This window comes from Mustelus asterias, chromosome 1 (assembly GCF_964213995.1).
Source record: "Mustelus asterias chromosome 1, sMusAst1.hap1.1, whole genome shotgun sequence".
Classification (NCBI taxonomy): domain Eukaryota; kingdom Metazoa; phylum Chordata; class Chondrichthyes; order Carcharhiniformes; family Triakidae; genus Mustelus; species Mustelus asterias.
This window is the reverse complement of record NC_135801.1, coordinates 66,029,139-66,048,499: the sequence shown is the minus strand read 5'-3', so window position 1 is coordinate 66,048,499 and position 19,361 is coordinate 66,029,139. Positions and strand designations below refer to the sequence as shown.

General features: G+C 45.5%; 1 protein-coding gene and 1 pseudogene across 2 annotated transcripts in view; both read right to left on the bottom strand.

Annotated features, from left to right (window-relative positions):
• LOC144493862 (uncharacterized) overlaps positions 1–16,436 on the bottom strand; it is a 34,971-nt gene extending 18,535 nt beyond the window's left edge. For both annotated transcript variants that reach the window (XM_078213440.1, XM_078213446.1), the window contains exons 1-4: positions 12,704–16,436; positions 7,840–7,926; positions 6,990–7,223; positions 1,231–1,253 (exon numbers count right to left, since the gene is read on the bottom strand). In XM_078213440.1, coding sequence (XP_078069566.1) covers positions 1,231–1,253; positions 6,990–7,223; positions 7,840–7,926; positions 12,704–13,237 — 878 coding nt within the window. In that variant the 5' untranslated portion in view covers positions 13,238–16,436. The remainder of the gene's footprint in view (positions 1–1,230; positions 1,254–6,989; positions 7,224–7,839; positions 7,927–12,703) is intronic.
• LOC144501634 (U2 spliceosomal RNA) lies at positions 7,435–7,677 on the bottom strand (annotated as a pseudogene).
• Positions 16,437–19,361: the final 2,925 nt, after the last annotated feature.

The window sequence follows — 19,361 nt, the reverse complement described above, 5'->3', positions numbered from 1 at the left end:
TGCTTCACAGAAGTATTAACGAAGAACACTGACGGTAATTGAAAGGAGGAGATATTAGAACAGATGTCATAGGTTTTGAGGTATATATTAAAGGAGGATAACGAGTTGCAGAGGTTTTGGGAGGGCTGGGAGACTCAAGTGGAGGCCATGTAGGGGCTTCCCGCTGGGCGCCATGGCCTCCGTGTGTCTCCAATTGCCGGATTTCTGGCATCGTCAGCTCTGTGCCGGAAATCAGCGCGGAGCTGTATAAATTATTATAATGAGCATTTGCATGCCATTAGCGGGCCCGGGTTGAGGTCTCCGGGCCTGCTAGCCTCTCCCCCCCATGCCAGGAGTGTTTCATTCCAGCGGGGTTTACAACAGCTCCCTATTAGCGGGGAGCTGGCGGCCCGACCCCGCAGGAGTGAAAGGAGGCCATGAAGGCCCCCAGAGGGTTGGGGGTAAGGGGGGGGTGCCTCCTGGGCATTGCCAGCCTGGCCTCCTGGCACTGCACAAGGGGCAAAGTGGTAATGCCCACGGGGGCACCTTGGCACTGCCGCTGGGCAGTGCCAAGAGTGCTGGGTCTCTGGGGGGAAAGGGGGGTGGCAGAGATCAGTGGGGGTAGGGGGTCCCGCTGCTGCTCTGCACTTGACGGCGACAGAGGAAAGGAGGCCAGCGATTGGGGATGGCCAGCGGGGTTGGCGGGGGGAGGGGGGGCTGCTGGTTGGGTGGAGAATGGCGGGGGGAAGGCAGGGAGAGATCAAGGCGGGCTGAGGGGGGTCATGGCTCACCAGCGATGCAGGGCCTCAGAGCTGTCCAGCGATCAGGAGGCCGGTAGTGCGGTCTACTGCGCATGCGCTGATCTTTGTTATGACAGGTCGGCGCATGCGCAGTGGCCTGCTCAGCGCTCTGCTGCCGGCCTCTCCAGCAGGAATAGGCCCTGCCCACAGATTTTTCATGAGATTCACGCAAGTGCACTCTGCAGTGCACAGAGTGTGGGAGATTCATTTTGAAAATCCCTCTGGAAAAAATCAGCAGGATTTACTCCAGTTTTTACGCGAATTCGGCGCCTCGAATATTTTTGGGAGAATCCCACCCATTGAGTTTGCGGAGGGTTGTCGAACTGGAAGAGATTACAGTTATAAAGATAAAACCTTCTTGATGTTAAAAAAAAAAAGAGTGCAGCATTAAAAAGGTAATGCCTATGGAAAATGATCACCAAACCAAACATAAAGCAATTAAAAATGTTACCTTTCATTTAAGTCACAAGCCACCTGTGAATGAAACAAGCACGGCATTAGAAATAATGGTGTAGTAAGCTTTACAATCTACACTAATACCTTTAATATGTACACTCTGCAAACCTTCCACATCTCAGTTCTCTGACTGTGGAGATCCTTCTCAAACCTGCTTCCAGGGCTTGCGTATTTCCCTGGTGTCTCCAAGACCAAAACAATATTCAAGGTACAACCTGGACAGAGCACGGTACAACTCAGCTCAACAGCTTCAGGCTTGAATTTGATGGATCCCATTATTTGATTTGCTTTTTCATTTGGCCTGTTAGTGAACATTAGTGGAGTCTATTACTACTTTAAAATCCCTTTTAGCATACCTCTCCTAGCTAGTTCAACAACTCAAATTGCTTTCCAAGATGCATGACATTGCACTTATATCCGCCTCAGTTCTGTCCACTTCCAAATATTACATTTCTTCTGTAATTCCATGGCAATTTAACCAAACTCTATGACACTCCTTCTTAGAAATAATCATAGAAACCATAGAAACCCTACAGTGCAGAAGGAGGCCATTCGGACCATCGAGTCTGCACCGACCACAATCCCACCCAGGCCCTACCCCCACATATTTTTACCCGCTAATCCCTCTAAACTATGCATCTCAGGACTCTAAGGGGCAATTTTTAACCTGGCCAATCAACTTAACCCACACATCTTTGGACTTAACCCACACACCTTCTGCCGTTTTTGGTACCATCCACAAAAATCCTGAAACCAGGTAACTCAGAGACGTAAGCATTGATTCCTCAGACACTCCACTCAGGGCAAGTCTCCAAGCTGACATCGCTTCCTCTACAAACACTTCTATAAACCTCATCCAGCCCTACACCGCCCAAACAACCTCGTATTTCCTCTGACTCTGGCCTCTTGTGTCTATTGCCCTCCAAATGTCTCACAATTAGCAACTGTGCCTGCTGTGACCCAGACTCCATGTTCTGGAATTACCTCTCTGAATCTCTGCGCCATTCCACCACCCCACAACACTTTAAGAACCTCCTTAATACCCACTTCATTGGCCAAGTTGTAGTTCAACCATCCAAATATCTTTTCCTTTGCTTCAGCATCCATTTTTTGATTATGCCTCTATGAACAATTCTCTACATTAAAAGATGCCATAAGTGCAAGTTTATATTGCTGTTAAAATGCACAAATACATTTTAAAAAGAAAATGGGCACTGATGGGTGATGCGTGCAAAAAGAATCCAGCAACAGATATTGGGGCTCTCATAAGCTAATCTCAAATCAGTTTTCATCTTTTACTTACAACTATGACTGATTTATTAAGTAGATTGAGAAACAGGACTGTCATTGTGTCATTTGGATTACGTTGCCTCTCTTCATTCTCCGACCAAAATGCATCGCTTCACACATCACTGCTTAATGAATCACAGAGTGGTTCACAGGACAGAAGGCAGCCATTTGGAATGTCGAGCCTTTGCTGGTTCTCTGCAAGAGCAATTCAGCTTGTCCAACTCCATCTTTTTCTTGTACTCCTGCAATTTTCATCCTTTCAGGCACTTTTTGAATTATTTCTGGAAAGCTATAATTGACTCCGCTTCCACCAAATTCTCAGGCAATGCATTCTAGATTATAACCACTCGCTGCTTAAAAAGGTTTTCCATATGTTGTCCTTTGTTCTTTTTCCAATCATTTTAAAATGATGTCCTCTGGTTCTTGGCTCTTCTGTCACTGGGTATCGTTTCTCCCTCAATACTCCACCTATCCCGCATAATATTGAATATCACCGTCAAATCTCCTCCCAACCTTCTCCTCTCCCCCAATCTATTTGCGTAACTGGGATTCCTCATGTTAGAACCACTCTCATAAATCTTTTCTCCACCATCTCTGAACCTTATGTCACGGACCGGGGAGAAGAGATAAACTGAAACCACCAATTCCTTTCCCTCTGCCCCTAATCAGTTGTTTGTTTTTAAAAATACCCTGACCTGAGCCCCTCCAGCCCAGCCCAAAACCCCCAACCCCCTTGAAGGACCCCCCCCCCCCCATCCCAAACCCTGGCAGTGGACGCTTTGCCCATGGATACCCTGGAAGTGAGTGCTGAGTGGGACTTAACTCCTTGCACCCCCTCAAGAGTCCACGGTGCCTGGTCCCCGCTTTTAGGGACCTGATGTGATTGATGCCTGGGTGACTTCCAACAGGGGGGAGGGGGTGGGGTTGGGGATGGGAGCATACCGGGTGGCCGTTGCATTCGACTTTAATCTCGCTAAACTAATGCAAATTATTTCGGATCAGGTTACAGTCCTTTCCGGGTGAGATCCTGATCACATCAGGTGGAATAGACGGGGGGGGGATCAGAAATCCCGGCTGCGATTCTCCCGTCGCAACCCACAACTTTTCTGGCGGGTCGAAATGGGGGATGCGCATTGCCTGCCTTGTACCGGGATTTGCGGATGCGCCGGGAATGCATGCGCATGTCCCAGAGTCGGCAAACTGTCACCGGTCAGACCACGCTGGAAGCCGGCGGGAAAGCAGGTAAGTAATTTGAATCTTTTAAAAATGTATTTTAAATATGTTTAGCAGGTCATTATCGGGAACTTTCAGGTCGTGATCGAATCTCCCACCCCGGCCAGGAGTACTTCATTCCGGCATGGTTCAGTTCCCCATGTTTGGGGAGTCGGGCGGCGGTGGGGGATGGGCACCCTGGCAGTGCCAGCCTCTGCCCCCTGGCACTGCCCAAGGGGAAAAGTGCTCATGCCTAGGGGGCACCTTGGCACAGCCCGGGTGGGGCCTATTGTGGGCAGGACCTATTGTGGGGGCTGCATTGTTTACAGAGATCCTGATCACATCAAAAAAAGTTCTATTGCTGGGCCACCAGTGTTTACATTTCTAAGTTATTTACCATATGCAAACTTATACCATGTCTACTGAAGTTAATGTTACTGTCATATATATTTAAAAAAACAGTGGTTATAATATCAACCCCTGGGGAACATCACCGTAGCTTTCCTTCTAGCTGTAAAATGTTCAACGTGACTCTACTTTCTACACTTTAGCTAATTTGATATCGACACTGCCACTGTCCCTTTCATCCTGTGTGTTTAAGTTTTGCTAACATTTCTATAATGTGTTACTGAATACCTTTTGAAAGTCCATAGGCCAGCTTTTCCCCTACCAATGCTGAGAAAACTTGCATCAGGGTCCAAATTGAAGGCATGGGGTCCTGTAAATTTATGCTTCCCAGGCTGCTCAGGATGGACTGGAAATGTGGAGGGTCACAACTCGTCGCTTACATAAAGTGACATTAGGAACGGCATTCGAATGATTGCTGCAAATGCAATTTTTCACGACACTGGTATTTTCATCAAAACCGGTGAAACACGTCAGCTAAGTCATTTGTGAATCTTGGGGGAAGCCTGCTGTAGAGCTGGAACCTTTAATAGCTCTCACCAGCTTCAAATGTCAAATAATATGCTGTATGAGTTAAATATGTTTTTAATGTAACAATTGATCATAGGTTCTGCCCTTAGAAGATAATTCCCCATTAAATTATCCAGCATTGTGTAAGTGGTCATATCTGTTAGGATACTTTGTCCAGTGGATAAACAAATCTAATGAGTTCATAAGTATCGAGAATCTGATTTAAAGGGGTATCTGGACAGTGTGTTTTGAATTTTACATTGATTTAATAATTATTATCATAGAAATCCTACAGTGCAGAAAGAGGCCATTTGGCCCATTGAGTCTGCACTGACAACAATCCAAACTAGGCTCTATCCCCGTAACCCCACGTTTACCCTGCTAATCCCGCTAACCTATGCATCCTGGGATACTAAGGGGCAATTTAGCATGGCCAATGCACCTAACCCGCACATCTTTGGACTGTGGGAGGAAACCGGAGCACCCAGAGGAAACCCACAGACACGGGGAGAACGTTTAAACTCCACACAGGCAGTGACCCAAGCCAGGAATCGAACCCAGGTCCCTGGAGCTGTGAGGCAGCAGTGCCGTCCTTCTTTAAAGCCCTGATTTCTGTTAACCCTTTGAAGAAACTGAACTGATGCCAGACTTCTTTGACTGAAAGTCCATCTGGTGAGTCATCGAAAAAAACAAATAGCTGGACATCTGATTCGGAAACTTCAAAGACTCTGGCTGGAATTTTCCGGCTGGTCCCGTGTGTTCCCCAGTAGCTGGGGTCACATACAACGGGAAACCTCATTGATAGTGGCAGGATCAGATACCATCGCCAACCCATGGTGGGGGGTGTAGAAAATCCTGGCCTCTATTGTATTGAGATTTATAGCATTTGTTTATTCAGCTGTGCAATGGAATCTCATTATGAATGCATGGCTGAATTCTAAACCCCATCAAATGGATTCAGTTCACCTGAGGCTGTTGGCACAGCTGTGTATGCTTTGTTTGACTGACAGTTTTATGTGTAGTTAAAATGATTAAATGGTTTGGAGGTTTTTGAATGGCCCTTTGTTTATTTTGATAGATTAATGAACACATATTTATCTGAAATACGTCTGCTGTTTTAGCAGGGGTTTTAATCCTTTTTTTTGACACAGATGGGTTGATGCCACCACTAAAACACCACAGAGAGGAATTTCAGATGAACATGAGATGTGTTTGTACCCACTATTCCATAACTTCATTTCATGGCCCAACAGGCTGGAGCAGGAATTCACACTGACTGTCTTTGTGGCATGTGAGGAAGTTAAAAGCAAGAATAAAATATTTTTTAATTGGTTAAAATTATAGTTCACTTTCTTGTAGTGTCTTGAAAGTTATGGAGTTACAAGAGGTGACATAAAGTAACTGGATATAGTTTTCTTGCTCTTAGTTCTGATAAAGTTCATATGTTTCAAAAATTCAGTTACTACTCCAAAAATTGGTTTTCCTAACTGACAGTGTTCCTCTATTGTTAATTAGGGAGGAAAATTGTGACTAGTTTTACAAAGGCTAAGTCAGGGCTACAAGGCCCTGAGTAGCGCTAACTAGAATGCGTCATGGGGAGCTGGCATAGACTCAAATGGCCAAGTGGTTTCCCTCTGTGTTGCAAATTACTTTATGACTTGAGAGGGGAGTGTTTTTCCAAGGGGAGTTTCAATGGCTTTGTATTTGATTGACAACTTTTTGCGCTTCTAAGAGGGGCAATTTCTTAGAACTAGAGTTTGAATGGATGATTATTTTTATTTCATGAGCATTTAAAAGACTTGCCAGTGTTATTATATTGCTCATAATTGCTATACAAAGTTGAAGTTCACTTATTAGCCCATATATTTTCAATGGTATATTAATTTTGTCTCAGATTATTGTGTCTAAAGGTTTCCTCATCATTGACATTAAACCGTCTGCTAGCTTGTTGGATTTATCCCTTTCTCCTGTTTTAAACAATGTTGTAACATTTGCGATCCTCCTTTTGTGGAGTGATGCAACTTATGCAGTAACACTGCCTTTTAACCAAATCCCATGAATTCTCCAATTCCATCTGCAACTTTTCTAATAATTTGAATAAATTCTCACTGACAAGCGACTAACATTAGCAGATAATAAAAATTAGTCAGCTGTTCCAAAAGTCTACCTCCCAACTTCCCAAATTTGTATTTCAAGAAGGGATGCATATAATTTCATATGAAGGAACAGGAGCATACTGGTTATGCTGCTGGATGAGTAATCCAGTAATTAGCAATCGGGGGAGGTTGAGATGCTAATCAACAATCCTATTAACAGCGAGGCAGCAAGGTGACTTACCTTCAGGAAATTTACAGGATTACATTCATTCACCAATCCCTCGCATTCTTTCAAGTACTCCTCTATCCTTGCCTTCTGCGTGCGTTTTCCTTCCATTCGAACTTTATGTTCGGCCTCCTTCCACTCTTTTTGCTTTTCAATCTCGCCTAGCAACTGCTTTCTCTTCTGTTCCACGTTCTCCAAAATCCTATCGAACTTGGTTACAACAACTTCTTTCTCGTAGTCTAAAATGTACTAGATAAACAGCGTGAATCAGTACATAAGTACTTCATCCTGTGCCCATCACTGGATTCTAACTTATATATACTAAAGGTTGTTGAAAAATTGCACCGGTAAGTATCCACTGATCAGGTCAAAAAAACAATTTAATCTCTCACATGATCTTAGCACTTAACATCATGGATGAGGTGGGCACTGGGGTTTGGCAAAGTCTGCCTAATAATGCTGCAGAACTTTATTTTTTAATTTTTTACTCCATCTTTAAAGTTAATGCTCAGAATGGACTAGGCAAACCCAAATCCATTCCTTGCTTGCTCCAAAAACCAAATTCAAATTCCAATTGAATCCCACAAAGGAGACAAACAAGATCCAAGCTGACAAGATAAGGCAGCACACCCCATCTTGGGCTTGATCTGTCACTTAAGGATAAATACTGCACCTGATCTTAGCCAAAAGGCCGAGGAGCGATAAACTTATTAATCACTCTGAAATTCAATGTTTCGGCCTAGTTTCGAACTGGAGATCTTTTACGTGTTAGGCAAACGTGATAATTGCTACACCAAACAAACATTGAGTTATGTTGGGCAGTGAAACTTTGGAGAACATTCACTAAACAACTAGTATATCTTACCTCATTATCTGATGGGGCGCCTGCAATTTCCACCTTTAGTCTGTTATTCACCTGCCTCAATTCCCTCAGGTTGTTGAAGTACTCAAGCTGCAAAAGATGCAGATGCAAGTTTGCACTTTGCAGGTACAGAATGCAACTCTAATGATTTAGTTAATTTAGACAATTAATTTAGCTAGTCACAATCTGAAAACTTTGAAATACGACCCTTCCATTCACAAACGCACATTAGTTAGCAGCATGTAACTGTACATTTCTTGCGCATGCCATTGGCTACTTGCTACGATCTTTCTTATAAAGATTTGCATTTATAGAGCACTTTTTTGCAACCAACCAGCATCTCAAAGTGCTTTAAAGACAATTAAATACTTGTGTCGTGCAGTCACTGTTGTAATGTAGGAAATGTGACAGCCAAGTTGCACGCGGCAAACTCCCACAAATTGGAATATGATAATGGCTAGATAATTTATTCATTTTTTTGTATGATGCTGATTGATAGATAAGTATTGGCCAGGACATAAGGATAATCCCCTGGTTATTCTTTAAAAGAGGATGATATTGTTTATATCCACCAAACATGAAGGTGGGGCTTTATTTTAATGTCTCACCTGTAGGATGGCACTGCTGACAGTGCAGTACTTCCTCAGTACTACACACTGGAGTTTCAGCCCTGGTTGGGACTTGAGGGTGGAACTTCATGACTCATGAGTTGAGAGTGCTACCAATTGGACATGGCTGACAGTAGCCTCAATAACATAACGCACAAGCCACTTGAATGTACAACCAGGAGTTGGCCATTTAGCACCTGGAGCTTCTCGGCCTTTTGGCTAAAATCAAGTGTGGCTGGTGATTTTTTTAAAATACTTTTCCAATTCAATCAAATCAAATCCAATTCAGAGTCTCAACAAGTTGAGACATTTCAGATCCAGGCTGACAAGACAGGGCGAGCGACCAAACCACCCTGTCCTGGGCCTGATCTACATGAGCCAAGCTGATTGGAGAAGGGGGAGGTTCCTCCTCCAAGACTTGAGCTCATTTGCATCTTAGCCAAAAGGCCGAGATGCCGCTTTAAAAAATTGCTTCATATGAAACATATGAAGCTTCAGTGCAACCCAATGATCCCAACCAAGTGCGGCCGACCATGGGCTGCCGACCATACTACACTTGATCTTAGCCAAGGGGGGGGGGGGGAGAGAGAGAGGGGGGGAGAGAGAGAGAGAGAGAGAGAGAGAGAGAGAGAGAGGAGGACACACACACGTCTGCCTACTCCAATCAGCTTGGCTCATGTAGATCTGGCCCAAGACAGGGTAGAGGGTTGCATGCCCTGTCTTGTCAGCCTGGATCGGAAATGTCTCAACTGAATTGGACTTGATTTGATTGAATTGGAAAAGTACAAAAAAATTTTTAGCACCTGGAGCTTGATCTGGGTTGATCTGTATCTTCAGTCCATTTACCTGCCTAGATTGTTAAATCTTAATCCACTTACCCAACAAAAATTAATTACTCTCAGATTTGAAATATTCAATTGACCTAATTGCACAACAGATTTTTTTGAAGGGAGAGTTCCAGATTTCTACTATCTTTTGCACGAAGGAATGCTTTCTGACATCACCCAGAAATGAAAACGTATTGGCTAGCAAAAAGCAAGAAAAACCTAAAGACAACTAAGGAAGGACGGGGATCAATTAGAGACCAGAAAGGTAATTTGAGTGTGGATGTGGAAGTCAAGGGCATGGTTCTTACTAAATACTCTGCGCCCGTTTTCACAGAAGAGAGGGACAAAGCAGAAACTGTAGTTAAAGAATAGAAAGATTACATACTGGGATAAACATGCTGAGAGTGGAAATATAAAGGTGTTCAGCAACTTTGAAAATGCATAAACTACCAGGTCCAGATGAAGCATATCCCAGGCTACTAAGGGAAGTGAGCAAAGAAAGAGCAGAGGCTCTGACCATCATTTTTCAATCTTCTCTGGTTACAGCTGTGGTAAACACAGTAAGAAGTTTAACAACATCAGGTTAAAGTCCAACAGGTTTATTTGGTAGTGGCATTTGCTACCAAATTACCCTGTTGGACTTTAACCTGGTGTTGTTAAACTTCTTACTGTGTTTACCCCAGTCCAACGCCGGCATCTCCACATTACAGCAGTGGTGACAGAGGACCAGGTGACCGCTAATGTTACAAGGTTGTTTAAACATTGCGTAAGGGTTAGCTTGACTAATTACAGGTCAATTAGCCTATTCTCAATGGTGGGCAAATTATTGGTAAAATTCTGAGATATAGCATAAATCGTCATTCAGAGAAGTATGGATTAATTAAAGACAGTCAGCATGGATTTGTTAAGGGACAGTTGGTCCAAGTAACTTGATTGGAGTTATTGAGTAAGTTACAAGGATTTTTAATGAGGGTTGCACGTTTGATGTAGTCTATATGGATTCTGGCGAGACTTTTGACAAGGTCCCAGATGGCAGTCTGGTCAGAAGATTAAAAGCTCATGGAATCCAAGGAAAAGCAGCAAGTTGGATCCAAAATTGACTGTAGCAGGAAGCAAAGAGTTATGGTCATAAAGTGTTTTAGTGCCAGAAATGCCGTTCCCAGTGGGATTCCAGAGGACTCAGTAGTGATTATCTGTGGTACATGCCAATGATTGAGACTTAAATGTAAGAGACATGATTAAGAAGTCTGAAATCGATATGAAATTTTGCTGTGGTGGAGAATGGTCAGGTGACCAGAAAAGTGGAAAATGGAATTCAATTCCGAGAACCGCGAGTTGGCACATTTGGGGACATCAAACAATGCACGGGAATACACAATAAATGGTAGGATTCTAAAATTTATAGGCGAACAGAAAGATCTTGAGTGTATGTCCATACATCCCTGAATGTAGCAGAATAGGTGGATAAAGTGGTTGAAAAGGCATACGAGATACTTTCCTTTATTGGCGGAGGAACAAATATTAAGCGTAAAGAGTTTAAAATAGCTACTCAAAATCAGTAAAAATTTTGCAAAATTGCCTTTCCTTTCCACTGGCAACTGTACGTTTGCTATGTACGTTATTAGTTATCTGCTCAAACTGCATAAAACACTAATTAGACCTCACCTCGAGTACTGCATACTGATCTGGTCACCATACTCCTTAGCTCCAACCTATCTCCCCTCCTCTGCCCCCCTCTCCAATATAATGCATTATATTTCTGCCTTTACAGTTTTGAAGCAGTCATACAGATTTGAAATTTCTCGCGCCACAGATGCTGCCAGATATGCCGAGCTTAGCCAGCATTTTATGTTATTGTTTCAAATTTCCGGCATCTGCAGTATTTTACTTTTAAAATAGAAAAGATGTGATTGTATTAGGTAAGGTACAAAGCAGATTTATGAGGTTGGTGCCAGGACTGGAGAATTTTAGCTTTGAGAAAAGATTAGATAGGCTGTGGTTATTTTCTTTGGAACAGAGAAGGCTGAAGGAGGATTTAATCCAGGTATATAAAATTGTGACTTATTTATTAGCAAATAAGGCAGTAACCAGGAGGCTATATGTATGAAGAAAGATTTAATCTAGATGTATAAAATGACGATAGACCCAGATAGTGTGGAAAAGAAGGACTTATTCATTAAAATAATAGGGCAGTAACCGGTGAGGGGGGGTGCATGTGTGTGTGGTATATAAGGATTAGAGTGGATTTGAGGATCTGGAACACAATGCCTAAAAAGGGTGGTAGAGTCAGAAACCATCACCACGTTTAAAATAACTTGGATGTCCACTTGAAATACTCGAACCAACAGGGCTAAGGACCAAGAGCTGGAAAGTGGGCCAAACTGTCTCATTGTGTGCAGCACATTTTCGTGGTAAGTGAGAAACCATCAACTTCCTGAATCATCTTAAACAACAGACTGCATCACCCTTTGATGGGCAGCACGGTGGCACAGTGGTTGGTACAGCTGCCTCACATCGCCAGGGACCCAGGTTCAATTCCAGCCTTGTGTCACTGCCTGTGTGGAATTTGCACGTTCTCCCCTTGTCAACATGGGTTTCCTCCGGGTGCTCCGGTTTCCTCCCACAGTCTGAAAGACGAGCTGGTTAGGTGCATTGGCCATGCTAAAATTCTCCCTCAGTGTACCCGAATAGGCGCAGGATTGTGGTGACTAGGGGATTCTCACTGCAACTTCATAGCAGTGTTAATGTAAAGTATATTTATTAGTCACAAGTAGGCTTACATTCACACTGCAATGAACTACCCGGAGGAAACCCATGCAGAAATGGGGAGAATGTGCAAACTCCACACAGACAGTGACCCAAGCCGGGAATTGAACATGGGTTCCTGGCACTGAGAGGCAGCAGTGCTAACTAATGTAAGCCCACTTGTGACAATAATAACGTGTAAAATAAATCTTCTGTACAGGAGGGGGAGAGAATTTCAGGAGGGGGGAGAGAATCTCCACTGTGAACAGTACTTTTTCCTTCCATGTTCAAAATCCACTGATACTCAGTTATGGAAAATTGGATGACTCTGGTGTTATGCAATCTGAGAATTTAAAGGCAAAAGCAAAATACTGCAGATGCTGGAATCTGGAACAAAAGCAGAAATTGCTGGAAAATCTCAGCAGGCCTGACAGAATTGTGAAGAGGGAACAGAGCCAATGTTTCGAGTGGGCTCGGAGCAAACCGTGTGTCAACCAGACTCGGGACGTCGGCTCTATTCTCTCTCCACAGATGCCGTCAGACCCGCTGAGAGTTCTCAGCAATTTTCTGCTTCCGTCTGAGAATTTAAACCCTTGGCCACCAGAAGAGGTGGGAGCAAGAGGTCAGGCCACTCGGCCCATCTGGTCTGTCCCCGGAGCAGGGCCACCACCATTGCTCTGCGTTTACCTTCTCCTCCTGGTAGATCATGTCGACCAGGTTGACGGCGTGGAAGACGCCGCGGTGATCCTCGGACACGCACTGGCCGCACGCCAGCTGTTTGCAGACCTTGCAGAAGAGCTGCAGCTTCCTGTGCGGGTGGCGCTGGCAGAGCTCGCGCTCCCCGGGAGCGGCAGCGGGAGCCCCGGGAGCCCGCGCGCCGCCCTCCCCCTCAACCTCCTCCTCCTCACCCTCCTCCTCCTCCTGCTGCTGCTGCTGCGACCGGAAAAGTTTCACCACCTCGGCCAAGGTGGTGTTCCCGGGCAGGTTGACGGCTCCCTCGGCGATGAAGTTGTTCTTCCTGCAGAGGGGACACTCCAGCTGACTGTTCCTCCAGATGTTGTTGTTGTTGTTGCTGCTGCTGCTGTAGTCCAGGCCGTTGGAGAAGGCTTTGGTCACACACTCCAAGATGCATTTCTTGCAGAAATTGTGCGAGCAGACGGGCAGGGTGGTGGGATTCTCAAACACCGACAAACAGACCGCACAGGTCAGGCTGGCCTCCATTTCAGCTCCCCACCCCTTCCCCTCACTTCTCCCCCTCACACAACCAGCCCCTGATTTAAAGGTTTCGCGTTTTCCTGACAAAAAGCGTGACACAGAAAACCAGGAACTGAAAATGAAACGCTGCCCACAGCAAGTGTCTGCAGCACGGCCTCCAGGAAGTCCTGCCTCTTGTCACTCACCATGTCACAAAGCAAAGACAGGAAATGGCATCTGCAAAGAGGCTCAGAGCTTTGGCCCTGGGACCCTGTTCAGAATCATTCGTCCTTCATGCTCGTGAACTGTCTACAAACCCACGATTTAGAATACAGCAAAATGCTATGGATTCTGGAAATCGGAAAACATAAACAGAAAATGCTGTCAGGGGCAGCAGCAGTGAAGGGGAAAACAGTTAGGTTTCAGGTCTGTTATCTCTCAACAAGCGCTAAGCAAAGTTAGAAATGGTTCAGAAGAAATGAAACCAGGGAACCAGAAGAAAAGGGAAAGCACGTGATGGAATCAAGGGCAGGTTGAATTAAATGGCAAAATGTTTCATGGTACAAAATCAAAAGGAATTGCCATTGCCAGATCTTACACCAGCCTCTGCTCCCATTTTTTGTATTCCTTTTCTGTTTTTTAAGCCAATTTTTCTTTCTTTCAGGTGTGAAGGTTCCCAAGGTTATACAATTTATGGACATTAACACCACTCTCGATCCTTCTTCTTCACTTCCTCTGAGCCCATCCCTCTTTTAATCACACATCTTTTATTGTTGATATCCTCCAACCTTCCCCTCTCTAACCTTGCATGATCTGTCCTAAGCAAAGGCCTCGCCTACATCTGTTATACTACCACATCAATGAGTTTCAAGCACAGCGCAACACAGATCTTTACTGTTGCTTTTATATCTACACCAGTTCTTGAACTGAATGGCATTTCAGAGGGCATTGCTGTGGATCTGGAGTCACATGTAGGCCAGATCAGGTAAGGATGGCAGATTTCCTTTGATAAAGGACATTAGTGGTTCATGCTCGTCATAGACTTTTAACTCCAGATTTTTTTTACTGAATTCAAATTTCATCATCTAATGTGGTGGGATTCGAACCCGGATCCCTAGAATATTACACTGGGTCTCTGGATTACTAGTCCAATGATAATACCACAACACCACCATCTCCTCCTTCTTCCTAACGTGACTCTTTATCCTTCCCTTTATCAAGACTCTTCCCACCTATATGTAGAACATAGAACAGTACAGCACAGAACAGGCCCTTCGGCCCACGATGTTGTGCCGAGCTTTATCTGAAAAAATGTCTGACTCTTCCGATTAACTCCTTCAGTTTCCTGGTTCTAACCAGCTCCTCTTCATCATGAATGTCCAGTCTCTCGTCACCTCCACCCCGCACCAAAATGATCTGAGGGGATTTCCACTTCTACCTTGAATGGGGCCCTAACCAGTCTCCATCCACCACAATCCTCCTCCACCTGGCTGAATGTATTTTCACTTTGAACAAGTTCTTTAATTCAACTCAGCTCACCCAAATAAAAATGTTGCAATGGATTCCTGAGTGGGTACTAACTATGCTTGCCTTTATGTGGGATATGTGGAACATTCTTTGTCCTTACTCGTGACTCTTCCCTCAACTCTTTCTTGGGTACATTGATGACTATTGGTGCCGCTTCCTGCTCTTCTTATGAACTGAAAAATTAATCAACTTTGCTTGCAATTTCCAACCTTCTTCCACTTTCACATGATCCATCTCTGACTCTTACCTTCTCTTCCTTGACTTCTCTGTTGCCATTTCTTAGGATAGGCTATCAACCAATATTGACTATAAGCCCCCCAAGGCCACAAGACCATAAAAGCAAAATTCTGCAGATGCTGGAAATATGAAATAAAACAGAAAATAGTGGAAATACTCAGCACGTCAGGCAGCATCTGTGGAGAGAAGCAGAGTTAACGGCCCAGATTTTCTTTGTGGCATGATGTCTCGGGAGATGTTTAAAAGTGGCAGATGGATGTGGAAACCCTGTCTCCATTTCCAGCAAGTCCTATTTTTGGGGAAAGGGAGTGGGGTGTAAATTGCACAGGTGGGAAACCTGAATTCAGTCGGACATTTGATTTGATGGCCGAGTACAACAAACTCAATTTTAATAGCTGCAGTGATTTTAACGTGCAGTGTGGGTTTCATGAAAGAGGTATAACCGGTTGTGATGGGTGGGTTTAAAGTCTGTTTAAATGTCATGAGTTAAATCTCCAGCCTTTAAAAATACAGTCTACCGGTTTCACTCAGAGTAATAGAAACATGCTCCTGGAGTGTATTGATTGACAGACTTTCTGATGTAGCTTTAAAAAAAGGCATTTGTTTTTGCAATTTCAATAGAATAAATTGTTTAGATTTCCCAAAGTTTGTTATTAAAGCTGAGCCCATTATGAATGCTTGGCCAAGTCTCAAGAGGCCCAGAACCACTTATCTCAGCAAAAGGCTGTCTAGACATTTTAATTGACAGTTTTAAAAGGTTATTAAATGATTATCTGCCTTTGACGTAATAGGTAAAGTAGATAGTTGTTTTTACAACAGATTGACCACTTGAGGGGATTTACATTCTTTGAATGGATTTCATGAATAAGAGTAAGTGAGAGTTCTGTTAGATTGTTAGACGTTTATTTATTTTTTCATCTCTAATGGCTCCTGAAGCCTGTCCATTATGGATACTATGTGAAAGGCTGTGGAGGGTACATGGCGGTCATAGAGAGAATGTGGGGGACATGCAGGTACGGGGCAAAGCTGTGGCATGGATATAAGAGGACAGTGAGGATGCTTGATGGTATGTAAGGGCTTAGCGACTTGGATGGGTGAGGATGGTGAGGGTTAAGTGCTAGAGGGCTTAGCAGCCTTTAATACAACTGTACTGATGTCCCAGAGAACGAAACCAGATCTTCTAACCTGCCCCCTCCGTGGCTGCCGGACCTCCCAGGAATGCAAATATGGCAGGTGAGGGCCCTTTTCAAGTACAAGTTTCCTGATTCGATCTTCTGGCCTCCTCCACGAAAATGTTTCATACGTTTCAGTCATCATCAGAATCCCACACCTACCTCAAATATGCTCCCTTGCATCGCATTCCCTGTAATGATTCTATCCCATTCTCCCAGTTCTCTGTCTCCTTTACATTTGCTCTGGTGAAGTAATCTTCTGTACCAATGCTTCTAATATATCTTCCTTTTTTCACAACCCAGGATTGCGTGTATTTTCTGTATTTGGCTCTCACCCCTCTCCTCCCTCCCAGAAGCATGAGAGGTTCCTCTTGTCCTCACATAGAGCATAGAACATTACAGTGCAGTACAGGCCCTTCGGCCCTCGATGTTGCGCCGACCAGTGGTACCAATCTAAAGCCCCTCTAATCTACACTATTCCAATATCATCCATATGTTTATCCAATAACCACTTGAACGCTCTCAACATTGACGAGTCCACCACTGCTGCAGGCAGGGCATTCCACGCCCTTACTACTCTCTGAGTAAAGAACCTACCTCTAACATCTGTCCTATATCTCTCACCCCTCAATTTAAAGCTATGTCCCCTCGTGCTAGCCAACACCATCCGAGGAAAAAGGCTCTCACTATCCACCCTATCTAATCCTCTGATCATCTTGTATGCCTCTATTAAGTCACCTCTTAACCTTCTTCTCTCTAACGAAAACAACCTCAAGCCCCTCAGCCTTTCCTCATACGATTTTCCCACCATACCAGGCAACATCCTGGTAAATCTCTTCTGCACCCTTTCCAACACTTCCACATCTTTCCTATAATACGGCGACCTTCCACTCCAGCCTCTGCATTCATGGAATAGAATCATAGAACCCCTACAGTACAGAAGGAGGCTACTTAGCCCATCGAGTCTGCATCAACCAGAATTCCACCCAGGTCCTATCCCCATAACCCCACGTGTTTACCCTGCCAGTCCCCCTGAAACGAAGGGGCAATTTGCCATGGCCAATCAACCTAACCCGCACACCTCTGGAGTGTGGGAGGAAACCGAAGCACCCGGAGGAAACCCACGCAGACATGGGGAGAACATGCAAACTCCACACAGACAGTGACCTGAGGCTGGAATTGAACCTGGGTCCCTGGCGCTGTGAGGCAGCAGTGCTAACCACTGTGCCACCGTGCGGCCCGTAAATGGATGATCCTCTGCTATTTCTGCCACCACCAGTGTGATGCCATTTCGAAACACATCTTCCTTTCTCATCCCATTTCAGCAGTCCAAAGAAACCATTCCCTCAATGACAATCTGATCCCCCCCCCCCCCCCCCACCTGACCGTCAATTTTTCATGCAAGCCCAGGTCATGCAATACTTGCTCTTCTGTTCATTATTCTACCATTCAAACCTGCTCTAGTCACAGATTTTGTGTCTGTTACCACATCCTTTGACCTTGCACAACCAACCATTTTGTCATTTAATCTCTCCTGCCTTTCAACCTATCACATACCTTTCCTTTTGTTCTTTTTCCCCACTCTCCCTTCTTTCACATGCTTAAAATCCATTACATTTGTAACATGTTAACAGCTATTACCCTGAAATATTGGGCAGAATTTTACGAGATTGATTATAGGGGCGGTATTTTACCATTTATTTGTCTAAGTGCCGGGCGGGCTTGTAACTGTGAGAGTTTCAGATCCATTTTTTGGGCATGTTTTTAGGCTCCCCCCATATGCACTCTGGCTGCAAAATTTTGAGCGAGTCTGTTTCTCACTGCAGAAGCCTCTGGATGGGGCTTAACGTGTCCGAAAGCCTGGAGGTCCGATCGGAGCCTCCAGCTACGCATGCTCAGCAAACAAATAAATTAAAGCAGCTCCCCTGCCAGATCCCTCCCAAGCCGGATAATGCCTCCTCATGGCCCTCACGGATATGGATGCCTCCCTCCCCTCCCCCACAACATTACTGATCCCTTTATCCCCCCACTCCCCCGCCACCCAGACCATTCGCGGCCCCCCGCCCCCCCCGCCAATTGCAGACAGAGTGGCAGCGCCCCCGCCGACCCCAGACCCACCTGCACAAGGCCCCCATCTCCCCCTGGCTCCGATGGTTTATGACACCTCCCTCTCTCTCCCAAGTCCCCAATCACCATAGAGACACAGGTCAACCCCACCCCCCTCCCCATCACCACACCTGCAAGTTCTCACTTGCCTTCTCCTCAGTGGTAACAAGCAAACTGCATGGAACTTGCTGGAATGCTCTGCCAACCTGCCTGCAGATGATCTGCCCTAACGAGGGGCAGCACCATAAAAACCCGAAGGATGGACAGGCAGACAGTGCAGGAAAAAATGTCTAAGAAGGCAGCGCCCAGATTTGGAGAAGCGGATCTGAGCAGGTTGCTGGATGCTGTGCAGGCAAGGGCTGGAACTCTCCCCCCACCACTGCCCCCCCCGCCCCCCCCCCCCCCCCCCCCCCCCCCCCCCCCCCAATCCCAAGCAGGACACCTTCCAAGGGAAGTGATGGCAAAGTGGCCTGGGAGACAGTGACCACCTCTGTCAGTGCCATGGCACAGGCCCCCAGAACAGGGAAGCAGAGCTGAAAAAAGGTCAATGACCTCATCTGGGCAGCAAGGTGAGGGTTTAACCCCATCTAGTATCTTCCCCCAAATCACCCCCAGATTCCCCCACCACCAGCACCCTGCATGCTTCCAGTCCCTGACCCCCAAGCACCTCCTTCTCCCGTCCCCCCCACCCCCCCAAGAGTATCACAGTGCTTTCCCTCTGAGGGCCATCCCCTTATACTCTGCACGAGTCACGCCATCATTTCTTTCATGGCTCCTTCTGTCCTCACAGGAGAAGAATGCCCATAGTTGTTGGGAGGGGGCAAAGGCAGGGGGTGGTGAGCCTGACCTCCGAGTCCTCACCCTCTTTGAGGAACAGACACTGGAGCTGTTGGGAGAGGAGGACATCCAGGCCATCAGTGACAGCATGGTCGGGCTGGAGTCGAGAACTGAGCACCTGTCAATCCTCCACTCAATTTGAGTCAATTACTTGGGGGCATAGATTTAAGGTGCGAGGGGCAAGGTTTAAAGGAGATGTACGAGGCAAGTTTTTTTACACAGAGGGTGGTGGGTGCCTGGAACTCGCTGCCGGGGGAGATAGTGGAAACAGG